General features: G+C 32.0%; 1 protein-coding gene and 1 long non-coding RNA gene across 14 annotated transcripts; one reads left to right on the forward strand and one right to left on the reverse strand.

Annotated features, from left to right (window-relative positions):
* Positions 1 to 713: 713 nt before the first annotated feature.
* LOC114294625 (uncharacterized) lies at positions 714 to 5,802 on the reverse strand. 13 transcript variants are annotated; one of them, XR_014350706.1, is made up of 6 exons: positions 5,289 to 5,785; positions 5,158 to 5,191; positions 4,643 to 4,703; positions 2,866 to 2,941; positions 2,660 to 2,774; positions 722 to 1,469 (listed from the first exon to the last, which is right to left on the reverse strand). XR_014350706.1 is itself a non-coding variant. In XM_082905951.1 (5 exons), the coding sequence occupies exons 1-5, from the start codon at positions 5,609 to 5,611 to the stop codon at positions 1,396 to 1,398; spliced, it is 663 nt and encodes a 220-aa protein (XP_082762077.1). In that variant the 5' UTR covers positions 5,612 to 5,802; the 3' UTR covers positions 714 to 1,395. The 13 variants fall into 13 exon arrangements, 3 of the variants coding, with proteins under 3 accessions (XP_082762077.1, XP_082762078.1, XP_082762079.1); XR_014350705.1 differs by lacking the exon at positions 722 to 1,469 and adding an exon at positions 2,008 to 2,342 and having other exon boundaries at positions 5,289 to 5,765; XM_082905951.1 differs by lacking the exon at positions 5,158 to 5,191 and having other exon boundaries at positions 714 to 1,469; positions 2,866 to 2,955; positions 5,289 to 5,802.
* A 5,621-nt stretch (positions 5,803 to 11,423) lies between these two features.
* On the forward strand, positions 11,424 to 16,732 carry LOC145807662 (uncharacterized). Its single transcript, XR_014350931.1, has 3 exons — positions 11,424 to 11,551; positions 11,702 to 11,759; positions 15,316 to 16,732. It is a non-coding gene; the product is annotated as an uncharacterized LOC145807662 (long non-coding RNA).
* The last annotated feature ends 5,950 nt before the right edge of the window (positions 16,733 to 22,682 follow it).

Raw genomic sequence — 22,682 nt, forward strand, 5'->3', positions numbered from 1 at the left:
AGTAAAATAATTGGCAACCCTTTCAATGCTCTAGAGGCCTTTAATTGAAGTTGAAGAATATAATGAAAAGATCATTGTTCATACAAACTTTTTATTCTAATATTTCTTCTTCTTCTTGCAGCATAATACTTACATTCGTGCTTATTTATTTGTTATTTGATGTTTAAATTTGTTTGCTTTAATAGGTCTAGTTTTGTTAGTTGATGTTCCAAGGGACAAGAATATATTGATGTATATTTTTGGATGTAGTTCTGAGGGAGTAATTGATATGATTGAGTGGGTGATATTGAGAGCTAAACTGAGATTTTTTTTTTTTTTTTTTTTTTTTTTTTTTTTTTTTGAGCACTTGAATCTATTAGTATTTTGTACACATACTTTTAAGGATGGTTGATGGATATTTATTTTGCATGTATAAAAGTTTATATGTTGTATGTACACTTTTTTTTTTTTTTTTAAGAAAGATAATTTTGTTGAGGGAAGTGATGGAAATTAATACATGAGTATTAGAGTTTTTGTAAATATCACTTTACATTTATTGTATATAATATTTGAATATATATATATACTAGTGTATGCCCGTGCCTGAAGGCACGGTATAAATAATATTGGTACACATATTTTAAAAAAATCAATTAACATAAATTATTAATATTGGTATCACATCTTTTACAAAAAAATCAATTCAAAATGATAATAATTTCACTGTTATAGAAATCAATTATAATAAATCAGTTTAAGATATCATACAATGGCGGTTTGTTTAAGTTAAAATATAATTTATCAAATTCATTAGTAAAAGTTTAAATTAAAATATTAATTTGTATTTGAAATTTTTATTAAACTTTTTATAGAATTTCACCATCTAAAAAAGTATAGTATTTAAAATACTCTCTCTCTCTCTCTCTCTGTAACGTCTCCTTTTCTCATTTCCTCCTCTCATCTTCTCTCATCTCTTAACAAACACTACATCTCCTCTCAAAGCTCAAACAACAAACCCTTTATTTCCTTTGTTCGATCTTCCTCTCTCTATATTTTTTTTCACTCTATTTTATCTTAAATTTGTGATTTGATTTTGTTAAATAAAAAAAATCAACATCCATTTCAAAAACTTTGTTCAAAACCATAAAAAATCAACACTCATTTTCCATTAAGAAATTAAATTCATTTCATAAATCCAACTGAAAATAAAAATATATTTCTAAATCAAAACCTATTTTATAAAGATCAACCATTATTTCAAACCTAAAACTTTTTAAAAAATTAAATCCAAATCCATAAGCTACATTAAAAATAAAAAAAAATAAAAAAAAAATCTATATAAATAAAAGAACAAACAGAACAGAGACATAAAAAAAAAAAAATCAATTTAATGGTTAAAAACACAGAACCCACACCTTATCCATTAATTCCCCACTCATTCTCTCTCTTCCATCTTCCACCACTCATTCTCTTTATGAGATACATCTTACCTACGAATGAACATTTCAACATTTCAACATTAGTAGATTTTCTTTCAATTTTTATAAACTCAAAGCTCTTCAAATTGAAAATCATTTATTTTTTTTCCTCTCCAATTTTCTGCTTCGTGTGCTCCAGATCTACTCTTTCATAAGATACGTTCAAGTTTCTTAGTATTTTTATATGTGTGTATATCGGACTATTAAAATAAGGAACCCATTAGAATTTAGTGAATCCAAAAAACAAATCATTTATAATATTTCAGTACACCAATCTATAAGAGGTCATAAAAAAGTAATCTGGAATTGGATTCTTGTACATGTTCTTATGATATCAAATTTAGAAATGCAAACGACAAACAATCTAGAACAACATGCATACGCTAGTATATACATATAATATAAACAAAAGAACGGAGTAATAGAGGGGAGACCATGCCCCCGCATTTCTCATGTGCAACCTATTGCTCAACAAACAAACACTTATCACAGAGGAACTACGGATATGGTCGATTAATATGTAAATTATGAGATACATTCCACAGTTCCTCAATCTTTTTCTCCATCCTAAAATGGGAATTTTGAATAAAAAGAAAGTGCATTCCTACATGATTTTTAAACAAAAATGTCACAAATACTATGCACCGGTAATAACCAAACATGGACAGTCCTTGAAGCTAATTTTATAGGAAGGTCACTGATTCACATCTTCATGCAAGCTGTTGTTAAATTGTCAGCAACTCCTGAAAGACAACCAATCCTAATCCATCTAACAATAAGCAAAAAACCAGGAAAACAATTCTCCAGTTTTGGAACACAAAAGATGCAAATTATAGGATCCCACATACAATTGATCATGTGTGTAGAATGTACTAAGTAAGATTCCTGGAGAAAAAAAAAATAAATAAGAAGAAGGAGGAAGATTCCCATATGAAATAGACTGGTTAAAGATTCTAATAAAAAAACATGAAAAGTGCTCAAAACTGAAAATGAAGAATGAAAAATGAAAATCTAGAGAGCAGGTATGTCAGTGTGAATATATATATATATATATATATATATATGCATAGATAAACAGAGTACCCTATATTCTCAAACAATTAATTTATGAAGATAAGTAGACTAAGATATCAAGACTTTCTTTAAATAAAATTAAATAAAACGAAATAAAAACAAAATAAAATTGGTAATATAGGGCTTACAGAGGATGATAATTCCAGCAACCCATTTGCCAGTTCTTTCTCGGATTGCCGGTTGGCCTTGCAAATCAACACTTACATCAAGAGTACACTCTTCTTCTTCTCCCTTGAACTTACCCTAAAATCCCAACAACATTTGTTTTAAAAAAAATAGAGGAAAAAAATTAAATCAGACAGTTTAATTTCAATTCTTCTTTCCTTTCCCTTACATCCCTTTTGCCTTTTTTATGCCCCACCATTTCCTCCGATTTCTTTTCTCTTTTTGGAGGTTTTGAGAAAGAAAACCTAGAAAAATTAAACTGAGAAACCACAATTATTCCCCCAAATCAACCAGGCAAAATAGAAAAGAAAAGAAAAAAAATGTGTCAGTTTAAATTCATAATGATTATGCAAAGTAATCCCAACACTATTTAAATTTAATCCCAACACTATTTAAATTTATTATAAATTTAACCCCAACACGGATTAAATTTAAATTTAATCCAAACACTATTAAATTTAATCCCAACACTATTTAAATTTAAATTTATTCCCAACACTATTTAGATTTAATCCCAACACTATTTAAATTTAGATTTAATCCTAACACTATTTAAATTTAAATTTAATCCCAACACTGTTTGAATTTAATCCCAACACTATTTAAATTTAAATTTAACCCCAACACTATTTAGATATTTTTTAATCCCAACACTATTTAAATTTAATCCGAGATGTAGATTCCTCTATAATATTGTTCATTTGGTAAAAAACAATCAACTGACTGCCAACACAATACAATCATTACAGTCACAAACATATTTATAAATAAAAAAAATTAAAAAATAAAAAGCATAGATCAGTTGGGAAGAGTCAAACACAACTGTCACCCCAATCCATTTTGATAGCAGCAGCAAGCTCATGGAAAAGGAAGACACTCATCTTCACAACAACAGTTGGGATGTGATAACCACAACACCAAAACCATGTTCCCAAAATGTTTTTTGATAATAAAATCTGAAACTAACCGCATTTCCTTGTATCACATTGTTATCCCAAATTAACATTTGAAATTAACCACAACACCAAAACCAAGAATACTATACACAACTCAAAACCCTGAGAAAATTAACTCTTTTCATCATAACAAATAAATGTATAACAATGGTAATGATTTTGTGTTGTAAACAGCGCTCTAATTTACATTGCATCATTCTGTGAAAAATTACAATAGGAAGGATACAAACTCCAGTATTACAATTTCTATCCTTCGGATAGCAAACAATCGAAATGTAGCTAGAGTGAAAGGGAGATATATTATGATGCAGCACTATTTCATGAAATATATTATGAAATATAAGGAAGCTAGTTAAATATTTTTTAATCCCAACACTATTTCATTACAAAAATTTAATTAAATCAAAAACAGTTCACCAAACAAAACACCAACCTTTTTACCTGTTTTTTGAAAACAAAAACAGAAAATGAAAACAGAAACAGGCCCGTGGGATTGCAAGGCTTGCAATGGTGAGACCAAAGATGACATCAGACCTTAGAAGATTTAGACTATACTTGGGTCCCCATTGAAAAACAGGGAAGAAAAATTGAAGACCCAGAAGCAATTTAAATTTGAACATTCACGTCACCAAAGAAGATAAAATAAAAAAAAACAAAAACAAAAACCTAGAATATAGTAATCTAAATTCAACCAACCAAATGTGAGAATTAACATTATGATGGAATGATCGTTATTCCGTTCTATCTTCATTTTAGTGAACCAAACACTACCTTAACGTCTCAAACACATGCACAAAGATGGTATTTTGATGGCTTTTTGTAACCTATCACTAATATTTATCATTCAATACACGCCTTCGAACTAACCTACACATGCTGATGCTGGTGAAGTAATAAGGAGCAAGTTTCATCACTTTAATGAAAAAGACAGAAGTGAAGCAAGTAATTATGATACTATGAAATCAACAGATCAAAATTGCGAAAACTAACCATTTTTAGAACTTCTAGGAATGGTGCTCTGATATGAGAATCGAGCTTCCAAAAGGCTATTCTGACCACACCAAACTAATAATTAATTAATTAATTAAAATAAATCAAACATAGCTCTTAACAATAAATTAAGAATGAATTTCTAGTTGACTACAACTTCAAACCAGAAATTTTTTAAAAAAAAAAAAAATTTAAAAAAATAATAGGAAGAGCATCTCCAATCCTTCTTAAAGAGCTAAAAAAGAGATCCAATCATTTCATCAAACTTGTATCAAATCAAAAGAATAGGACCAAATCCTTGGCCAAATTTCTAATAGTCACACACTTCAGTGTTAAATAACAGATCAAGCTTTTAACCATATTTTCACTCAAATTTGATGAGGGGAAAAAAAAGGATTGGATCAAGATTACAAAACCCAATTGGAGTTTCGAAAAATAAAACACAAAATATCAAAAGAAAAACCAAGAACTAATGAAATTTACAGTAATACAGGAATTGAGAGAAATGAGCGTACAGATCTTTGCTTTAGCTGAATTAGGAGAAGAACCCTAAAAAATTAAAACAACCAGAAGCAAGTTAAATTTCAAGCAAAGTTTGAAATCGCAATTCAAAGCAAACTCAAAATTGCAAGAGAAGAAAACGAACCCGGAGAGCTCCAATCGGGGTTCGAAGCAGAGAGAGAAAGAAAATACGGCGGCGGCGGCTGGCTGGGAGGGTTGCGAGTGGGAGGGTTGCGGGGCAACGAGTGGGAGGGTGGGGGGAGACGGGGAGAGGCAGAGATCGGGTGGAGGGGGAGAGGCAGCGAGCGGGAGGGTGGGGGAGAGGGGGAAAGGCAGAGATCGGGTGAGAGAGAAGGAGAGAGGTAGCGTCTCTGCGAAAGGAGGGAGAGGGGGAGAGGCAGCGAGTGGGAGGGTAGGGGGAGAGGGGGAGAGGCAGCCAGTGGGAGGGTTTAATATATGTATGTACATATTCTGTATATTGTTGTTCTCAGTGCTTATCTATATATGGAGGTCTATCTTGTTGTTCAGAAAACCGGTACAACAAAATCGGCTTGGTGAGAGAGAAGGAGAGAGGTAGCGTCTCTACAACAGAGAAGAGATAAAGATGAAATGGGGAAGGAGACGTGGGTAGGTGGGAGAGAGCAGAGAAGGTTTGGGAATTGATCTGCACCCTTAATATATTTTTAGGATTGATCTCAGCCATGGGATCACAATGTATCTCACACACATTTGAAGACATTTTCAAAATCCCTCTTGCCTTATTATATAGATATATATGAGAATATAGGTTGCTAAAACATTATAGGCCTTTTTTTAAAAAAATTTCGCGATGGTAACAAGATGGTCACTAATACATTGTAGGCATTTTTTAAATTTTTTTGTGACGGCAAAACATTAGTCCCCATAAATAAGTTAGGCGGTCGCAAATAGTTTGTGACTGCTATTTTGCGGTTGCAAAAAGTATTTGCCACCTCCACATTCGTGACTTCTATTTGCCGTCGCATGAGCTGTCGCAAAAGGTCTTTTGTGACTATATTTTTATTATTTGTGACGGCTTATAGCGGTTGCAAAAAATGCTTTTTTAGTAGTGAACATTCGCTCCGTTTGGTGTAGTTGTTAAAACAACTTATAGATTATAGCTTAACAGATTATAAATTATGACTTTAATCAGAAGTTGTTAATCTGTTTGGTGTAGCTGTTGGATTATAGATTTAAGTTGCTGAGTAGTGTTTGTTAAATAAGCTGTGAAATAGCTTTTTCAATTAATTTTTATTTTTTGTTTGTCTACATTTCTCATAAAAAATAATAATAATAATCTATAGTCCATTTGAGTCTTTTTCTATTTTTAAAAAAATAAAAAATAAAAAAATTTAAGAGTATAACCATAAATTAACATGTCCATAGCAGAAGCTGATAATCAGAAGCAAGGGGTGAACAGCTTCTCAGAATCAGTTTTTTTGAGTTAAAATAAACTGTTAGAATTAGAAGCTGTTTGAAATAAGTTTAACCAAACAGTCCAAAATAACTTTTTCAAAGCTAAAAGTCATAAGTTGACTCTGAAAAGCTGAAACAAACACCCCCATTGTATTTCCCATATATGGTATTGTCATAAATTATGTTATTTTGAATTTCAAATTTCTAACTACATAGATATGATAGATTTCCCATATACAGTATTGTCATTAATTAGATTATTTTGAATTTCAAATTTCTAACCATATAGATATGATCACAATCTATGATAAATTTGATTTTTCATATATGGTATTATTGTTAATTAGATTATTAATTAATTAAGATTGGGGTAAATGTGTATATAAGAAAATCACAAGACCTATTGGATTATAAGTTCTTTCAAGAGGACCATTGCAAAAAGCACAAATTGTCGAAGACAAAATCACAAAAACCTCTGCAAAATGGCTTTTGGCACCAATTGCTTCTTCATGGGGTTTCTATGCATTTCTTTGCTTCTGAGTTCAGGTACGAAGCTTCCTCTGTTCATGTGGTTTTTCTTACTTTTCTTTTCCTTTTCTTTTTCACTTTTATTTTTTTTTATTTTTTTTATTTTTATAATGCTAAATAAGCCTAATATTTCAAACCAAAAACGAATCACTGAATATGCATAAAATGGTTTGGATCTATAGATATGAACCCTCCAATATGTGTATTCGGTTGGTTAAAAATTGCAGACCCAAGCCAATGCTCAGTTGGTTGTCTAATAGAACATTGTTCATTTTGCAGTTTGTTTGGATTGTATGGTTTAGAAGAAAAGAAATAGAGTAAAAAGATCTTCGGCTATTTGTTTGGATGATTAAGATGATGAAAAATGGTGAAAAAAGAAAAAAAAAATAATTAGACTTTTTATTTTTATTTTTAAAGAACATGTTTTGTTCATCACAAAATGATAAGATTTGGTAAGAAACGAGAATTACACTTTGAATTTTTTTTACAATAAATAAATTACTCAATTAAATACAAAGCAAATAAAATAAAGACGCATGCCATTTGTTGTTTATTGTTCATCCAAACAAAATAAAAAGAAATTAGAAATTTTTTTCTAGATGAGAAATAATAATTTTATCATTTTTTTTTCTTGCCTATTACACCTCACGAACTATTGAAATTTGCAATCATGGTCCCATGAAGCACGTCATAGACACATTAATTTAATTCATGTACTTACTATAAGAGCCTCGATTCTTTCTAATTAATTATTCGGTCAATACATTTTTATGACAGAGATAGTGATTGAGCTCCACATCTCTGACCCTGTACTTAACTGAAGATAATTCAAACTCTTATTAACACATTGTTTTAGCTTTTTAATTTTTGTAAATATTTTGTTTTCCTAATAATGAGGATTTTTTACACGGGTTAATGATGACAGGTGAAGCATTCTTTGCACAGCAAGCTTGCATAGGTGATTGCTCACAATTTGCAGACTGTAACAAAGCTTGCATTACCAAAGGGTACCACAAGGGAGGTGTATGCATAGGACCTACTGTGTCATCTCTTGCTTGCTGTTGTACCAAATAATTTGGGTGTTTCCATTTACAAATTCAATAATACAATACAACCCTAGCAATTTCCTCAGCCTGTAATTTCTATTTTACCCCTTCCAACTCTTATGGCTTTGAAGAAAAAAGCCATTTATATGAATTAATAGAGGGTGGAATTGTTCTTTTAGTTTTGCTACTATTTTTTACTGGTTGTTTTCCTTATCATTGCCATCACTGTCCTTACCATTGTTCTTTGCATCTCCTTGCTTCTCTATACAGGTACAAATCTTCATCTTCATGTTGTTTCTTGCTTTTCATTTTCTTACTCTTCTTCTTATTACCAAAAAAAAAAAAAAAAAAAATTTAATGCTAAATAAGCATTATATTTCGTTGCCAATAATGCTACGGACACAGAACTGACCACTGAATATGCATAAAATGATTTGCATTTGTAGATATAAACCCTCCAGTATTCATATTCGTTAGTTAAAAATACAGGTTCAAACTAATGCTTGCACCGTTTGGATTATAGCGTTTCAATGAGGAAAAAAAATAGATGACAAAAAAAAAACCTCTCATTACTTGTTTGACTAATTAAGCAGGTGAGTAATGTTTTTAAAATTAAAAAAAAAAAAAATCTTGAAACATGTATGAAGTTTGCAATCATAGGCTCCATTAAGCACATCATGTACTTATCACAAGAGATTTTGAATTCTCTTACATGGTGTTTGGATAAAAGATATGAGAGAGAATTTGTGAAGGGAATAGAATGTTAGAGACCAAAATAAATTACATTAATTCACTTCTCTTCATTGCCCTATTGGTAGTCAACCCTCTAATAGTGCTTTCACGTAATGGGTAATTGTATCTTCGAAACCATTTAACTATTATATAAGAAGGTACTACAAGAAAATACACTTTTGCCGACAAAAAATATTTTGGTCGTTAAAAGTTGTGGAATTGACAATCAAAAATTATGTTAGTCGGCAAAAGTATAATATTTAGCTACTAAATTTTTTTAGTCGGGGTATATTGATTATTGGCGACTAAAAAAAATTTGGTCGCTAAAAATGTCACAATTGGTGACTAAAAAAATATTTTTGTCATTGTATAGTTAGTTTTGGCTACTAAAATTATTTAGTCACTGAATGAAAAACAAAATCTAACTTTTTATTTTTTGCAACCAAAAGTTTGGTTGCAAAATATTTATTTTTAACGACTAAAGAATATTTTAGGGGTGGTTTGGGATGATCTAAATAAGTGTACTTTTTGATTTTTTATGAAATATGGGTTGGGTTTAAAGTAATGTGTTAGAAAGGTGATGTGATTTAAATGAGATGATAGACCTGTTTGGTAAAGCTTATAAGCTGCTTATTACATCTTTTAGCTTAATTTAAGCTAAAATATTGTGTTTGGTGCAGCTTAAGTTAACCAGCTTATAGCTTAAATCAAGCAATTTCTCAGCTTATCTCAAAAGCTGGTCAAGGGGTGCTTAAATTTTTGATTTAAGCGCGCAGCTGGTGTGGGGGGCTAAAATTGCTTAAATGCCCTCTTCAATACTCAAATATTAATATTAATTAAAAAATAAAAAATTGTATATTTCTGAAGAAAAAGAAAAAAATCAATATTAATTGAAAAATTAATTGGTATTAATTATTAATAAATTCATATTGTATATTTTTATATTAATTAACAAATAAAAAATTGTATATTTCTGAAGAAAAAGAAAAAAAATCAATATTAATTAAAAAAATCAATATTAATTGGTATTAATTATTAATAAATTAATATTGTATACTTTTGTAATGAATTAATTATTAATTGATACTAAGTAATAACAATTGTTGATTATTAATATTAATTGATACTAATAAAAATTAAATATTAATATTAATTTATACTAATTAACAATTTTAGTATTAATTGAGACTAATTAAGCCATTAATTGATACTAATTAATAATTTTAGTATTAATTGATACTAATTAAGAAATTAATTAACACTAATTAATTTATAATGGAAAATAATTGTGACAATAATACTTCCGTTCATTCTTAGCAAATGTATCAATTTTTATATTAATTGATACTAATTAATACTAATTATATTAACTTTTATTAATGAAAATTAAAACTGAAAAAAATGACAAAATAATCATTTTTATATCATATAAGGATAGAAAAGAAAATTATACAGTAAAAAGCTATTTTACAGCTTATTAACCAAACACCACTTTGCTGTTTAAATCCATAATCCCACAACTGCACCAAACATGTTAACAGCTTATGTTCACAGCTATAAGCCATAATCTGTTAAGTTATAATCTATAATCACTTTTCCACAGCTCTACCAAACATGGCCAATGTGACTTAAATAGAATAGTGACTTTTTGACTTTTTGACTTTTTTAGATCATGTATAGATAGTTTTGGTAACTAAAATTATTTAGTCGCCGAATCAAAAACAAAAAATTTAATTTTTATCTTTGGCGACCAAAAGTTTGGTTGGCAAAAATTTAATTTCAGCGACTAAAAAATATTTTAGTCGCTGTATAGATAGTTTTGGCAACTAAAATAATTTAGTCGCTGAATGAAAAAAAATTACTTTTTATCTTTGGTGACCAAAAGTTTGGTCGTCAAAAATTTAATTCCAGCGACTAAATAAATATTTTAGTCGTTGTATAGTTACTTTTGGCCACTAAATTTATTTAGTCGCTGAATGGAAAACAAAAATTTATCTTTATTTTTGGCGACTAAAAGTTTGGTCGTCAAAAATTTATTTTTAGTGACTAAATAAATTTTAGTCGTTATATACTAACTTTTGCCGACTAAAAGAAATTTAGTCACCAAATATCTAGTATAATTTTATTTTTAATCTTTGGTGACTACCTCATTTGGTTGGCAAATATACATTTTTGGTGACTAAAACACATTTAGTCGAGAATAAAAGTCAATTTTTTTGGTGGGAGCACATACCGCCCAATTTGAGTTTATGTTTAATTTATTATTATTATTATTATTATTATTATTATTATTATTATTATTATTTTATCTTTTATTATTATCATTTTGGAGGGATTTTTAAATTAATTTGGTGAGGAACTTTGGAGGGATTTTAAACACACTAAAATGAGTTAGGGCTTAAAAACGTTTGTCTCTCTCACTCTATGACTCTCTCTCTCTCTTTCGCGTCTGCCTCTTCCGATTCTCTCACGTCTCTATCTCTCTCAATCCATTACTCTCTCTTTCTCTCTCTCTCTCTCTCTCTCTCTCTCTCTCTCTCTCTCTCTCTCACGCCGGTTGCCCTCCTCATGATATTGAATCTCTGTCGCTTTGTTTCCATCGCCGTCGGGTAAGGAGCATTACTGCCATCAAGCACCACTGTCGATCCATTATTGGAGTAGTACCCCAGTATGTCCTCTCTATTTTGCCTTCTCTCTCTCTCTCTCTCTCTCTCTCTCTCTCTTCCCCTAATACCTGTCTCTCTCACTCTATGACTTTCTTTGTCTTTGTGTTCTCTTTGACTAAAGTAATTTTGTTTTGCAATGTCTCACCCACCAGGGCCTTCACCATCCCCATTTTCTGGAGCATCTTCAACTCTCCCTAAAAGCAATTTGAGGTATAAATCCCTCTCTTTCTATAAAATGATTCAAGTAACATATAATTTCTTGTTTTTCATTTTTTGGGTTGTGAAAGCTTGAAATTCATAACACTTAAATTTCATCTTATAGTTTCATCTTATACTTAATTTATACTGGTAGCACCCGATAAAGATTCTTGAAGCTGCCTTGCCGAACTTTGCTTCTGTGACCTTCGAATTGATTAACTTTGTTTTGTTTTTGTTTTTGTTTTTGTTTGTTTTATTTTGTTTTTTGTTTTAGAATTAAGCTATAGATTTTTGGTTTCCTGCTAGTATACTTAGATTTAGTGGATGAGAACCATAACATCTGTCTTATTTGTAAAAATTTCTACATCTAAAACAATTGATTCCTGATTTTCAGGATTGTCTCAAGTATAATTTTCTTGACAAATTGCATTTATTTTGTTTCAGTTTTTTATCATATTAAATGGTGACAGACACCACATAAATGCCACAAGTTGTATGGAAATTTCCCATATCTGCAAAGACTACTTTATGTAGATTTAAATTTTGTTCTTCTTATTTTGTGTGTGCACATCTGGGCATGACCATGTTCTTGTGCATCACTTTTTTTGTTCATGTACCGATTTTTGTTATTTAGCACCCAAATATTTCTTATGGTTTCCTCTTATGTTGAATCAAATAAATCATAGCATGACACGAATCATCAGGCAAATGGTATACATCTATTTTAATTGCTTAGTCTTTCCGTCATGACTGCATTCAGCAGATCACGATACTAACTTAAATTTTTTAGTTTTTATGCAAATTTGACCATTAATTGGAATTTCAATATTATATTGCTAAAAAAATGTCATTGTGCTCATAAATAGTTAGAGATATTTTGATACATTGTCACTTATTATACCATTGTGTTTGATTTTGTTTTTGTAACCCTCTGTGGCCTTTGACTGAAGGTAAAAATGATGCATACTGAAACCTTGACAGTTGAAGTAAACATTTTGTTGAGTTGATTACAAAATTTTTAAAAGGGCTAAATTATGCTAAAGGAATAAACTCTTTTTCACCTCAAGACTAGAGTATTTCCAATGGAATTTGCTTTGTTTTTCTCTGGTTATGTTCTACCAATGCAAATTTATCACAGCTATTCAGAAAGCTCAAGCTTCATGGTATCCTCTCAACTTGGATAGAAAAGCTAATGACCACCCTATTCAATGGCAAATTTAATTTTTGTGCATGCTTATGATGCACACACTATGTTGTAATTTGTATGGCTTTAAGATATGTGTAGGGGTATTTTTCGTTTACATAGTAATTTTTTTTTGTATATATTTGGGTTTTGCCGAGGCATAAATTATTTTGACAAGTCTAATTCATTTAATATTGAAAGCATTAACTTTTCTGTTTTTGAGAAATGAAATGGATTTAATCCAAAAATGTGTGCACTACAATTATCTGGCTTGGCTTTTATGCTGTTATTTACGTGTTTCTGTGTTTCTTTTAAATATTCATTGTTAAAAGTCACCAATTTGTAAGTTTCTTGTACGATTAATTGGCAGCATCAGGACTTTGATCTTATTTTACTTGTAATGGAGAAGATTAGAGCTATTTGTGTATGTGTAAGCATATTGGTGTACTGAATCTTTTTTTTCATGCGCATATTATGTGTGATTTCAATTTGGATTTGACGTAGAGCTCTTTGATTTGGATTTGACGTAATGGAGTCTTGTAAGTTTCGATATGCGCTTCTCTCTGTTTGATGTAGGGCTCTTAGATCTGGATGAGTTTAATTTGGATTTGACCGATTGGGATCTAGATCTAGGGTTCTTCTACTAGATATGGGGTTCTAATTTTGGTTTCAAGTTCGTTCAAATCACTAGCACTATTGTTTATGGTTTCAATTTAATTGATTTAGGCTCTTAGATCCTGACTGATTTTCATTTGGATCTACAATATGTGTATGAGAGAGAAAAGAGAGGAGAGAGAGATGTTAGAAACTTGATGTTGATGAACCAACACAATTATAGTTGGAAAGTTGCTCAAAGTGAACCATTGCTTGCAAGACTCAAACCCTAAGAATTACTGGTAGAAATATATTTATTTCGCTTTAAGTGAGTAGGTTCAATTTCAATATGTATAATTGAGGTACAAATGATGAGTAGCTTTAAATGGATTACCTGGTTTGAAAATCTTATTTCATGACCTACGATGATTTTTTAAATTTTCATATTAAGAATTGGGGAACCCTAACCAAATACAGGGTCTAAAAACTACAAAATTGTATTAAAGTAAAAAAATAAAAGGTCAAAGATAATTATAAGAATTGCGTGATTTATTTAAAATTGGGTTAGTACACCTAAAGAAAGAATAAGTGTAACGAGAAATTTACTGAGTATATTTAAAAGCTCATCCTGAAAGACTGCTTAATTCCACAAAATATTTTTATTAATCTTGATTTGCATAGTTAATCAATGCGTAAGCCTAGTGACAAACATTATTGTCTTAATTTAGTAAAGTCACCCATCTTGGACAAGATGAGTTCTTGAAGGGATACCTTCCCATAGATCTTATAACTAATGATGCCTTTGAAATTGCAAAAGATGGAGTTCTTCTCTGGTAATCATCAGTAGTTGGTGCTTTACGTAGTAACTAGATAAAATCATACGTAGCTACGAGGAAAACATATGTCCTTAGTCTGTTATTTGGTGTTCTTGTATTCAATAATGAGAAGCATTTTATTTCATGCAACAAGCTTATTAATCTGACAGTTCCCGATATGTCCTTAGGTTGGCATGATCTTATTTGGATTTTAAATCCATTTGAAACTGAAGATTTAAGAGCCCCTTTCTAAGCAAATAGATTGTGATTTATTGGAGTTTCTTTCATTTTGGATTGGGATTAGTCTTTACTACTTCAATCGTCTTACTTTGACCAAGGAATTTTTCTAGTGTTGCAAGCACATGGGGCTTCGTTTCTTCTTTTCCAATTTAATCTGTGTACTTAAAATATATTTTATGGACTAGTTTCTAGTGTTGTGATTTTATTTTTGTGTTTATTTCCCCCAAATTCTTTACATAGTTCTCAATTCTGAGTTGCATTTTAGAAAGTAGTCTTAAAGATTTAATTATTTGGTTTTATGTGGTTATTTGATTGTTATTTATCAATTGATTAGGTGTGTCAGCTTGCTTATGTTGTTACTTTCGTTATTAGATCTTTGAATGGGTTAGATTGGGTGGCTTAGTTCTTTCTACAACTATCCAAACTAAACAAAACCAGAGCCTAATGGGCTTCCAAGAATAATTCCCTCTTATTGGGGGTTAAACTGAATGTACCTTCTTAATTTGATTAATGATTACTCTCAAGAATGATAATGCATACAAATTAGAAAAAGGAGTTGGTTCAGCTCAAGTTTAATAAATCTGCTTGCCTAGGCCAAATCAATGCATATCAACTTTAACCTTTATAAAGAATTTTGATCTTGTTTGCTGAATTATGTCGAGTTTAATTGTTATGTCTGTTCGTTACTTTAGTAGTTCTAGTACTTAGAATGATATCCTATTTCATTTATTTGCAGTGGCATCTTGTGCTTGGATTGATATCGCAAATTATTAAGGTAAGATTCTTTCAATTACTTATGCAAACCTTTCACAGATATTGGATTTAAAATCATGATCAGTGAAAAAGATGAGAGGTTTTGAAATTATTCACTCAATCAATTATCCAAATCAATGTAGTGTTTCTTCATACACAATCTATATTTATAAGAAACCAATATCCATGAGAAAATAGAAAAAGTAATAAAAATTATTAAAGATTTTTGGATCCTGTGTTGAGCTGGCTAATACAGAAAAGAGAGCACATGCTGCTGCTACTATTGGTAATCCAAGTATGTGTTCTCAAGGTTTGTTGACTTGCAAATGGTTAACAACCAATTTGCAGTTGTTTATCCATTGGTTTTTGACAACTTAATGCCTTGATTGTTAGTGTCTTCACATCAAATCAGCATTACATATTTGGCCTTAAATTCAAAGTTTGTGCATAGGAAAGAAAACCAGACAACTGCATGTCTACAAACCAGGGGAAGGAAAATGTCATATTGAAATATATTATACCTGTTTCTTTATATGGTTTTCTTTGTACATCCTACAATGAGAATACCCTTAAAGTACCTTTTTCCAGCCCGTTGACTTAATTGTCCATCAAAGCTATTGACGAGTACTCATAAGGCATGTGAACTTGTGTTGAATATTATGAATTGTGCTCATGAGGATATCATCATCAATGCTATGAATTGTACCATACTGCCATTATGGAGCCACCAGTTGGCCAGGGCACCTACGAGTGGACTCTGGCTTTCTGAGGATCTTGTAAGTGCTTGATCTACCTTTTCAATCCTTGTTTGAAATCGACATTCAAATCTTCCTAAATGTTCCTTGTTTTTTTAAAAACTTATTTCGTATTTGAGAAACAAATTCAAAGGATAGATTTATTGAAACAACGCAAAATCTAGTTCAAATCAAGGTAGTAATATGATAATTAGCACTGCCTCTACATGAATGTAAGTCTGGAACTATTTTACATGTGAGACACTTCTATTAGTTCTTTAAGCTTTTAAACAGATACCTTTTTCAGTTGTAACCAGTGACCAAGTTGAATGTATTAGTTGAGCAGAAACATCAAAATTCAAATGAAGAATTTTGAATTTATTACGCTTCTCATTACTTGGATTGGGATTTTTAAAGTTTATACTCAACTTAGCAGCCACCTAGCAGTAAACATGATTTTTTAATTGGATTCTTAACTCTATCTGCTTTTTGGGTTTTTGATTATACTCCATTTGGTTTCTGAGAAAATCTAGTAAAGAGAAGGAGAATTTTGAATTTATTAGGTTTCTCATTACTTGAATTGGGAATGTAAAATGTAAAAATTTTGAATTTTGAATTTTTTAATTGAATTCTTAATTTTGTTGTCTGTTTGGATTATGGGAAAATCGAAGCATTAGTTACTATCACCTCTTTATATACTTCTTGGGTTTTTTATTATACTCCGTTTGGTTGTTGAGTAAATGTAGTAAAGAGAAATAAAGGAAGAATTTGAACTTTTTAAGTTTCTCATTACTTGGATTGGGAATTTAAAATTTTCTAGCTCAACTTAGCCTTCTAGAAGTAAATAGCATTAGTTAATGAATTCTTAATTTTGTTACTTGTTGGGATGATGAGAAAATGGAAGAAGGAATTACAATTTTAAGATATATTTTGATTTTGAAAATTGAACTTGAGCTTAAAAAAAAAAGTAGTACCTATGCTCATTCGAGCAAGGGTTATACTTTTTAGGATTTTAGGTTATGACAAAGATAATGTATTGAAGTGCATTTGTCTATGATTGGATTGAAGTTTGTCAATTTCTTCAATTTTAGTTTTAGTTTTTGTTGGTTTCACATCTATCTCAATTCACTGACAGTATCAGTACATTAGATTGATTTCTATGTTTTCTTTTAGTTCTAGGGTTTTTTTTGGTTTCATTCACAATAGGACCTTGCTATTTGAGGATAAGTCAGAAAATTAGACATAAGAAAAAGAAAAATAAGAGAGAGAGAGAGAGAGAGAGAGAGAGAATTTTGTATCTTTGTATCTTCGTATCTTCTTCACATTTTGAATTATGTAGTACAAGTACTTGAGTTACAAGTATTCCTACAACTGTGCTTACTACAACTTTGTGCAGTAGAATTTTAGTTTTTTGAAAACCAATTACAAGATAAAACTCAAGATTTTCCTTTTTACCCTTTTCTTTTTTCTTTTATTTTCGTAGGATGTTGTTGAGCGTATGGTATATAGTTGTTCAAATAGCTTTTAATTGCCTATCTAAATATGAGAAATGAAGAACTCTATTGGCTATTTAGCTGATGGTTGGTGGTTATTGTGGCTGAATGGGCCACTTTGTAGTCTTTACAAAGGGTGCTAGCCATGGTTCTGAACATTGGCCATTTTGTTGCGAACTGCCTAATGTGTATCTAGTTTTTAACTTGTAACTCCTGTCTAGATTATTCAGAGTGATGTGTAACAAGGTATTGTGGTTTCACTAATAGATAGTTTTTGCTATAAAATTGAGTATCTTATCTTATGTTATCTGTTTCACTAATTGATTTGTGTATCTTTCTCTTTGCAACTAGCAGAAGCAGCAAAAGCACAATTTTCACGTGATTACAATGATCACCTTTAGGAATGGCAACGGGCCAGGGCGGGGCCGGGGATGACACTCCCCGTCCCCGATCCCCGAAGGTTAAAAAATCCCTGTCCCCGGCCCCGATCCCCGACGGGGAAGGCATCTCCTCTCCCGCCCCCGTCTCCTAACGGGGATCGGGTTTCCCCGATCCCAAAAAATCCCCGACAGACCTATTCACAACACACACACTGATCTGTTCAACACACACACACACACACACACACACACACACACACACACAAATCTGTTCAACAAAAAAAAAAAAAATATGTATATGGACAACAATCTACAACAGATCTAGAACACACACACCCATACAACAATAGATCTAAAAAAAATTAATCTGTATATATATGGACAACAGATCTAGAACACACACAGATATATATATATAGATTATTATTTCCAGAACCAAATACGGGGAACAATGGCAAGGAAGACCACTATCACAAACACACACACACACATACACACATACATATATAGAGAGAGAGAGAGGAAAAGAGATGCACAGATCAGTGGCTTGGCTTGACGGTTCACGGACCACGATTTGTTAGATCGGTGGCTTCACGGTTCAGATCGGTGGCTTCACGTCGGTGGCTTCACGGTGGTAGATCTGGATGATGATGATGATAACGAGGAGTGAGAGAATGAGAGAGAAATCACCGTGGATCTGGACGATGACGATGATGATAACGAGAAATTGGAGAATGAGAGAGAAATCAAAGTGAGTGAGTGAGGGAGAGGGAAAGTAAGAGGGAGGGGGAGAGGGACACAGAGAGTGAGAGGGAGGGAGATGAGAGACGCTGTGGTGAGTAAGAGAGAGAGGGACACAGAGAGTGAGAGGGAGGGAGATGAGAGACGCTGTGGTGAGTGGTGAGTGTGAGTGTGAGAGGGTTTGGTTTATATATATATATATATATATAGGGGTAAAATGGTAAATTCATTTCGGGAACCAGCAAGGACGGGGACGGGCTGGGTACGGGGCTGGGATACATATCCCTGTCCCTGGCCCGAAACTGATCGGGGATTGAATTTTAAATACCATCCTCGTCCCGTTGGGGATATTTTTCAGAGAAAAACCGCTCAAATCGGGATCAGGGGGTCGGGTCCCCGTCGGGCCGGGTTCAAATTGCCATCCCTAATCACCTTGCTCTTGTTCGGGCTTATGAGGGCAGGAAAGAAGCTGAAAGAGACGTAGCTGGATATGAATACTGTTAGAAGAATTTTCTTTCTACTCAATCAATGAAAGCTATTGATGCTTTGCGAAGGGAGTTTTACTCTTCACTTAAGGAATATGTTTTAAATTTTAATGTTAGATGGATGTGAATTGGATGATTATGTAGATTACAAGCGGATTTTTAATTGAAGGAATATGTAGTTTGGAATTACTTGATGAAAACTTATAATAGTTGCTGACTTTAATTAAACAGGTTTAGAGTTTGATGATTTATATATTTTGTTGAATGTTCATGATTCAGGTGAGTTGTTAGTTTGATTGATTATTGTAAATTACAGATTGTATTGAATAGATTGGATAGATTATTATGAATTATAGGTTTATTTTGTTGCATGTTGGCGCAAACATTCCTTATGGCCACCAAACTTTTTGATCGTGGAATGTGATAATTGATGACCAAACTAAGAGGTCGTAGAATGTCACAATTGGCGACCAAACTTTTTAGTCCTGGAATGTGATAATTGGTGACCACAGTTTTTGGTCATGGAATGCGACAATTGGCAACCAAACTAAGAGGTCGTAGAATGTCACAATTGGCAACCAAACTTTTTAGTTCTAGAATGTGATAATTGGTGACCACAGTTTTTGGTCATGGAATGTGACAATTGGTGACCAAACTTTTTGGTCGTGGAATGTGATAATTGGTGACCAAACTTTTTGGTCGTGGAATGTGACAATTGGCGGCTAACATGTTTGGTCAGGAATATGTCACTTTTCGCGACTAAAGTGTTTTAGCAACTAAATGGATTAGTCATAGTAATGATATATATAGCGATAAAAAATTTAGTCAGCAAATCCAACTTTTTCCCGACTAACAAAAGTTTTGGTCGCTAATTACTTTTGCCGACCCTCAATTGGCGACCAAGGTGGCGACCAAAAAAATTAGTCGCGAATAGCTTTTGCTGACTAAAAATGGACTTTTGCCAACCAAATTTTTAGTCGCCAAAAATGTGATTTCCTGTAGTGGGGACTGGAAATTCCCCTCAATATATAGGCTTCTACTATATTAAACAGCATCTCGGAGCATGAATAAATAAAGGGGGATTCTATATGCATTCAAATAATAATTTAGTACGTTTAAATAAAATTTTAAAATTTTAATTCTTATTATATTCTAATATAATTTACTAATAAGGACAATATACATTAAACCCTAAAATAAATATATATATATATATATATTTTTTTTTTTTTCTCATAGTACACGTAAACAACTTATACATGTATTCTTCTTCTTCTCCAAGTTTAATTATTTTATCTTTTTCTCACTCCAAAATCTTAATCCACTCCATCAAAACTCACCATTATTATCAGCATTATTGTTTGTTATTGTGTTATTACTTACAAAGAAAACAAAAACACAATATGTGCTATTGTATTTTCATTGAAAGCCTCTTAATTTTGCATGAAGCCAATCTTCTAAACATCTTAATGCCTCTATTTTCCTTTGTTCTTTCTCTCTCTAGCCTTTTTCTTTTCTACACACCCTTGCTTTATGTATTCAAATGTGACAATCATGTACATGATTGATTTTATATGCATTGGTCATTAATGGGGTTGTTTGCTTATTTGTTTAAATTTTATTTTTGAAAAAACAACGATTTAAATAATCTATAAATCATATATATGAATGTGTATATATATTTATTTGATATTATTATATATTAATATTATCATATTAGAAGAGAATGAGAAGATAGAGATGAAAAGAGGCATGTGTTTTGTGGTTCTTCTTTGCTGGTGCCATCATTTTTTGTATGTGAACAAAAGGAATATGTAATGAGAAATCTGTTTAAGAATTTTTAAAAGTTTTTTTTAAAGTCGTGTAATTTAGGTTTTTCATTTGTTTATTATTTAGGTGTATCTTGAAAGGTAATTTGAAAAAAAAGAAAAGGATATTGAGAATAAATTATAATTCTAAATAATTTAATAGGATGTATTGAAAAATTAGGAGTACTTAATGATTTTTTAAATGCAAATAGAAACCCCATAAATAGATTGTTTATGGGCCGAAAACAATAAGATTTCAAGGATTGCCGGCCCAAATGTATTAGGTGAACAAAAATCTTAGGCTTGCCGTGCTAGGTCATGGTGATGGGATAGACATAATAGACAATTTATGCAACCTTTCATGCCATAGTTTTCCATCCCCCCCCCCCCCAAAAAAAAAAAAAAAAAAAAAATTCATGCCACAGGGAATTTTATTAACTTGATGTCAAATAAAAAGGTTTCAATATTTAAAAAGGAAAAAAACAAACTCTTTTTTTAAACGTTCACAATCCAAAGGGAATGGGAGAGGATGAGAATGAAAGTAACTTTAGGCAAGATCTTGTATAATACAGTAACAAAAAAGATCACTCCCAGGAACTACTGGAATGCATTTACAACCCTTTGGAGTGCCTATTGTCACGGACTGGGCACTTGTCATCCTCTTGAGAAGCCCGTTCCATGAGTGGTACTGCATACCCCCGTGCATTATGCCCAAGGACCAACCCAGGAGATGCGATAAGGATCAACCCTGCCTGCCTTGCCGCTCACAAACTAATGCGCTTGCAAGATGCTTGGTGTAGAACTCGCACACCCAATGAGTCGGCACGTGACATGCTACCACCGCTAGTTCCTGACGCCCTCGTCAGGGGGACATTACCTTACTTGCCTCCATGCTTGTCTGTTCCCCTACCCACGGGAAGCCCACCAGGCGCGGACACCACCCCTGGTGCGGACCCCACAATGAAGGTGCTTGGTGTAAGTCCCACGTACCGTCCCCATCACAATGCCCCTAGGCTGGTTCTGATACCATTTGTCATGGACTGGGCGCTTGTTATCCTCTCGAGAAGCCAGCTCCACGAGTGGTACTACATATCCCCGTGCATTATGCCTAAGGACCAACTTAGGAGATGCGATAAGGATCTACATTGCCTACCTTACCGCTCACAAACTAATGCGCTTGCATGGTGCTTGGTGTAGAACTCACACCCCAATGAGTCAGTACGTGACACTATGCTAATGCAATATTTGTTGACGTCTAGAAAATGTAAGCATGGTCTACGGAATAACAACCAATCTGCGTCACCTGTCACAACAGAAACAAAAAAAATAGAAGAGAGAGAGAGAGAGAGAAATATTTATTATTGTGTTTTTTAATTTTTTTTAAATTTTTTTTTAACTTGATGATTGGATAAATAGAAGAGAAAAGAGAACATCTTTTCTTATTTTGTTTGGTTAAACTACATAAAAGAAAAAAAATATATATATTTCATGTTGTTTTACCCAAATAAATTTTAATTGGTATAAATTTTTAGGGATATTTATTGATAAATCCCATCCTACAAATAGTTTTACCAATTGGACCCAAGATTATTTTATTGTTCTCATTAGTCCTGTTAGTGGGGAAATATATTTCCGTTTGATCCTATTTCCTTTGTTTGGCCTATTTTAGTGAGACAATTGTGCCCTTCCTTACATGCACGTCCGTTTTT

This window comes from Camellia sinensis, chromosome 14 (genome assembly GCF_055761805.1).
Source record: "Camellia sinensis isolate YWXY chromosome 14, ASM5576180v1, whole genome shotgun sequence".
Taxonomy (NCBI): Eukaryota; Viridiplantae; Streptophyta; class Magnoliopsida; order Ericales; family Theaceae; genus Camellia; species Camellia sinensis.

What these genes read in the sequence shown, in the direction of transcription:
- LOC114294625 (XM_082905951.1), bottom strand. Translation starts at nt 5,611, where the DNA reads ATGTACATACATATATTAAACCCTCCCACTGGCTGCCTCTCCCCCTCT. An exon ending in CCCCGATTGGAGCTCTCCGG is followed by an intron (nt 4,704 to 5,288) that starts GTTCGTTTTCTT and finishes TGGTGTGGTCAG; the next exon opens with AATAGCCTTTTGGAAGCTCG. An exon ending in ATAAAAAAGGCAAAAGGGAT is followed by an intron (nt 2,775 to 2,865) that starts GTAAGGGAAAGG and finishes TTGGGATTTTAG; the next exon opens with GGTAAGTTCAAGGGAGAAGA.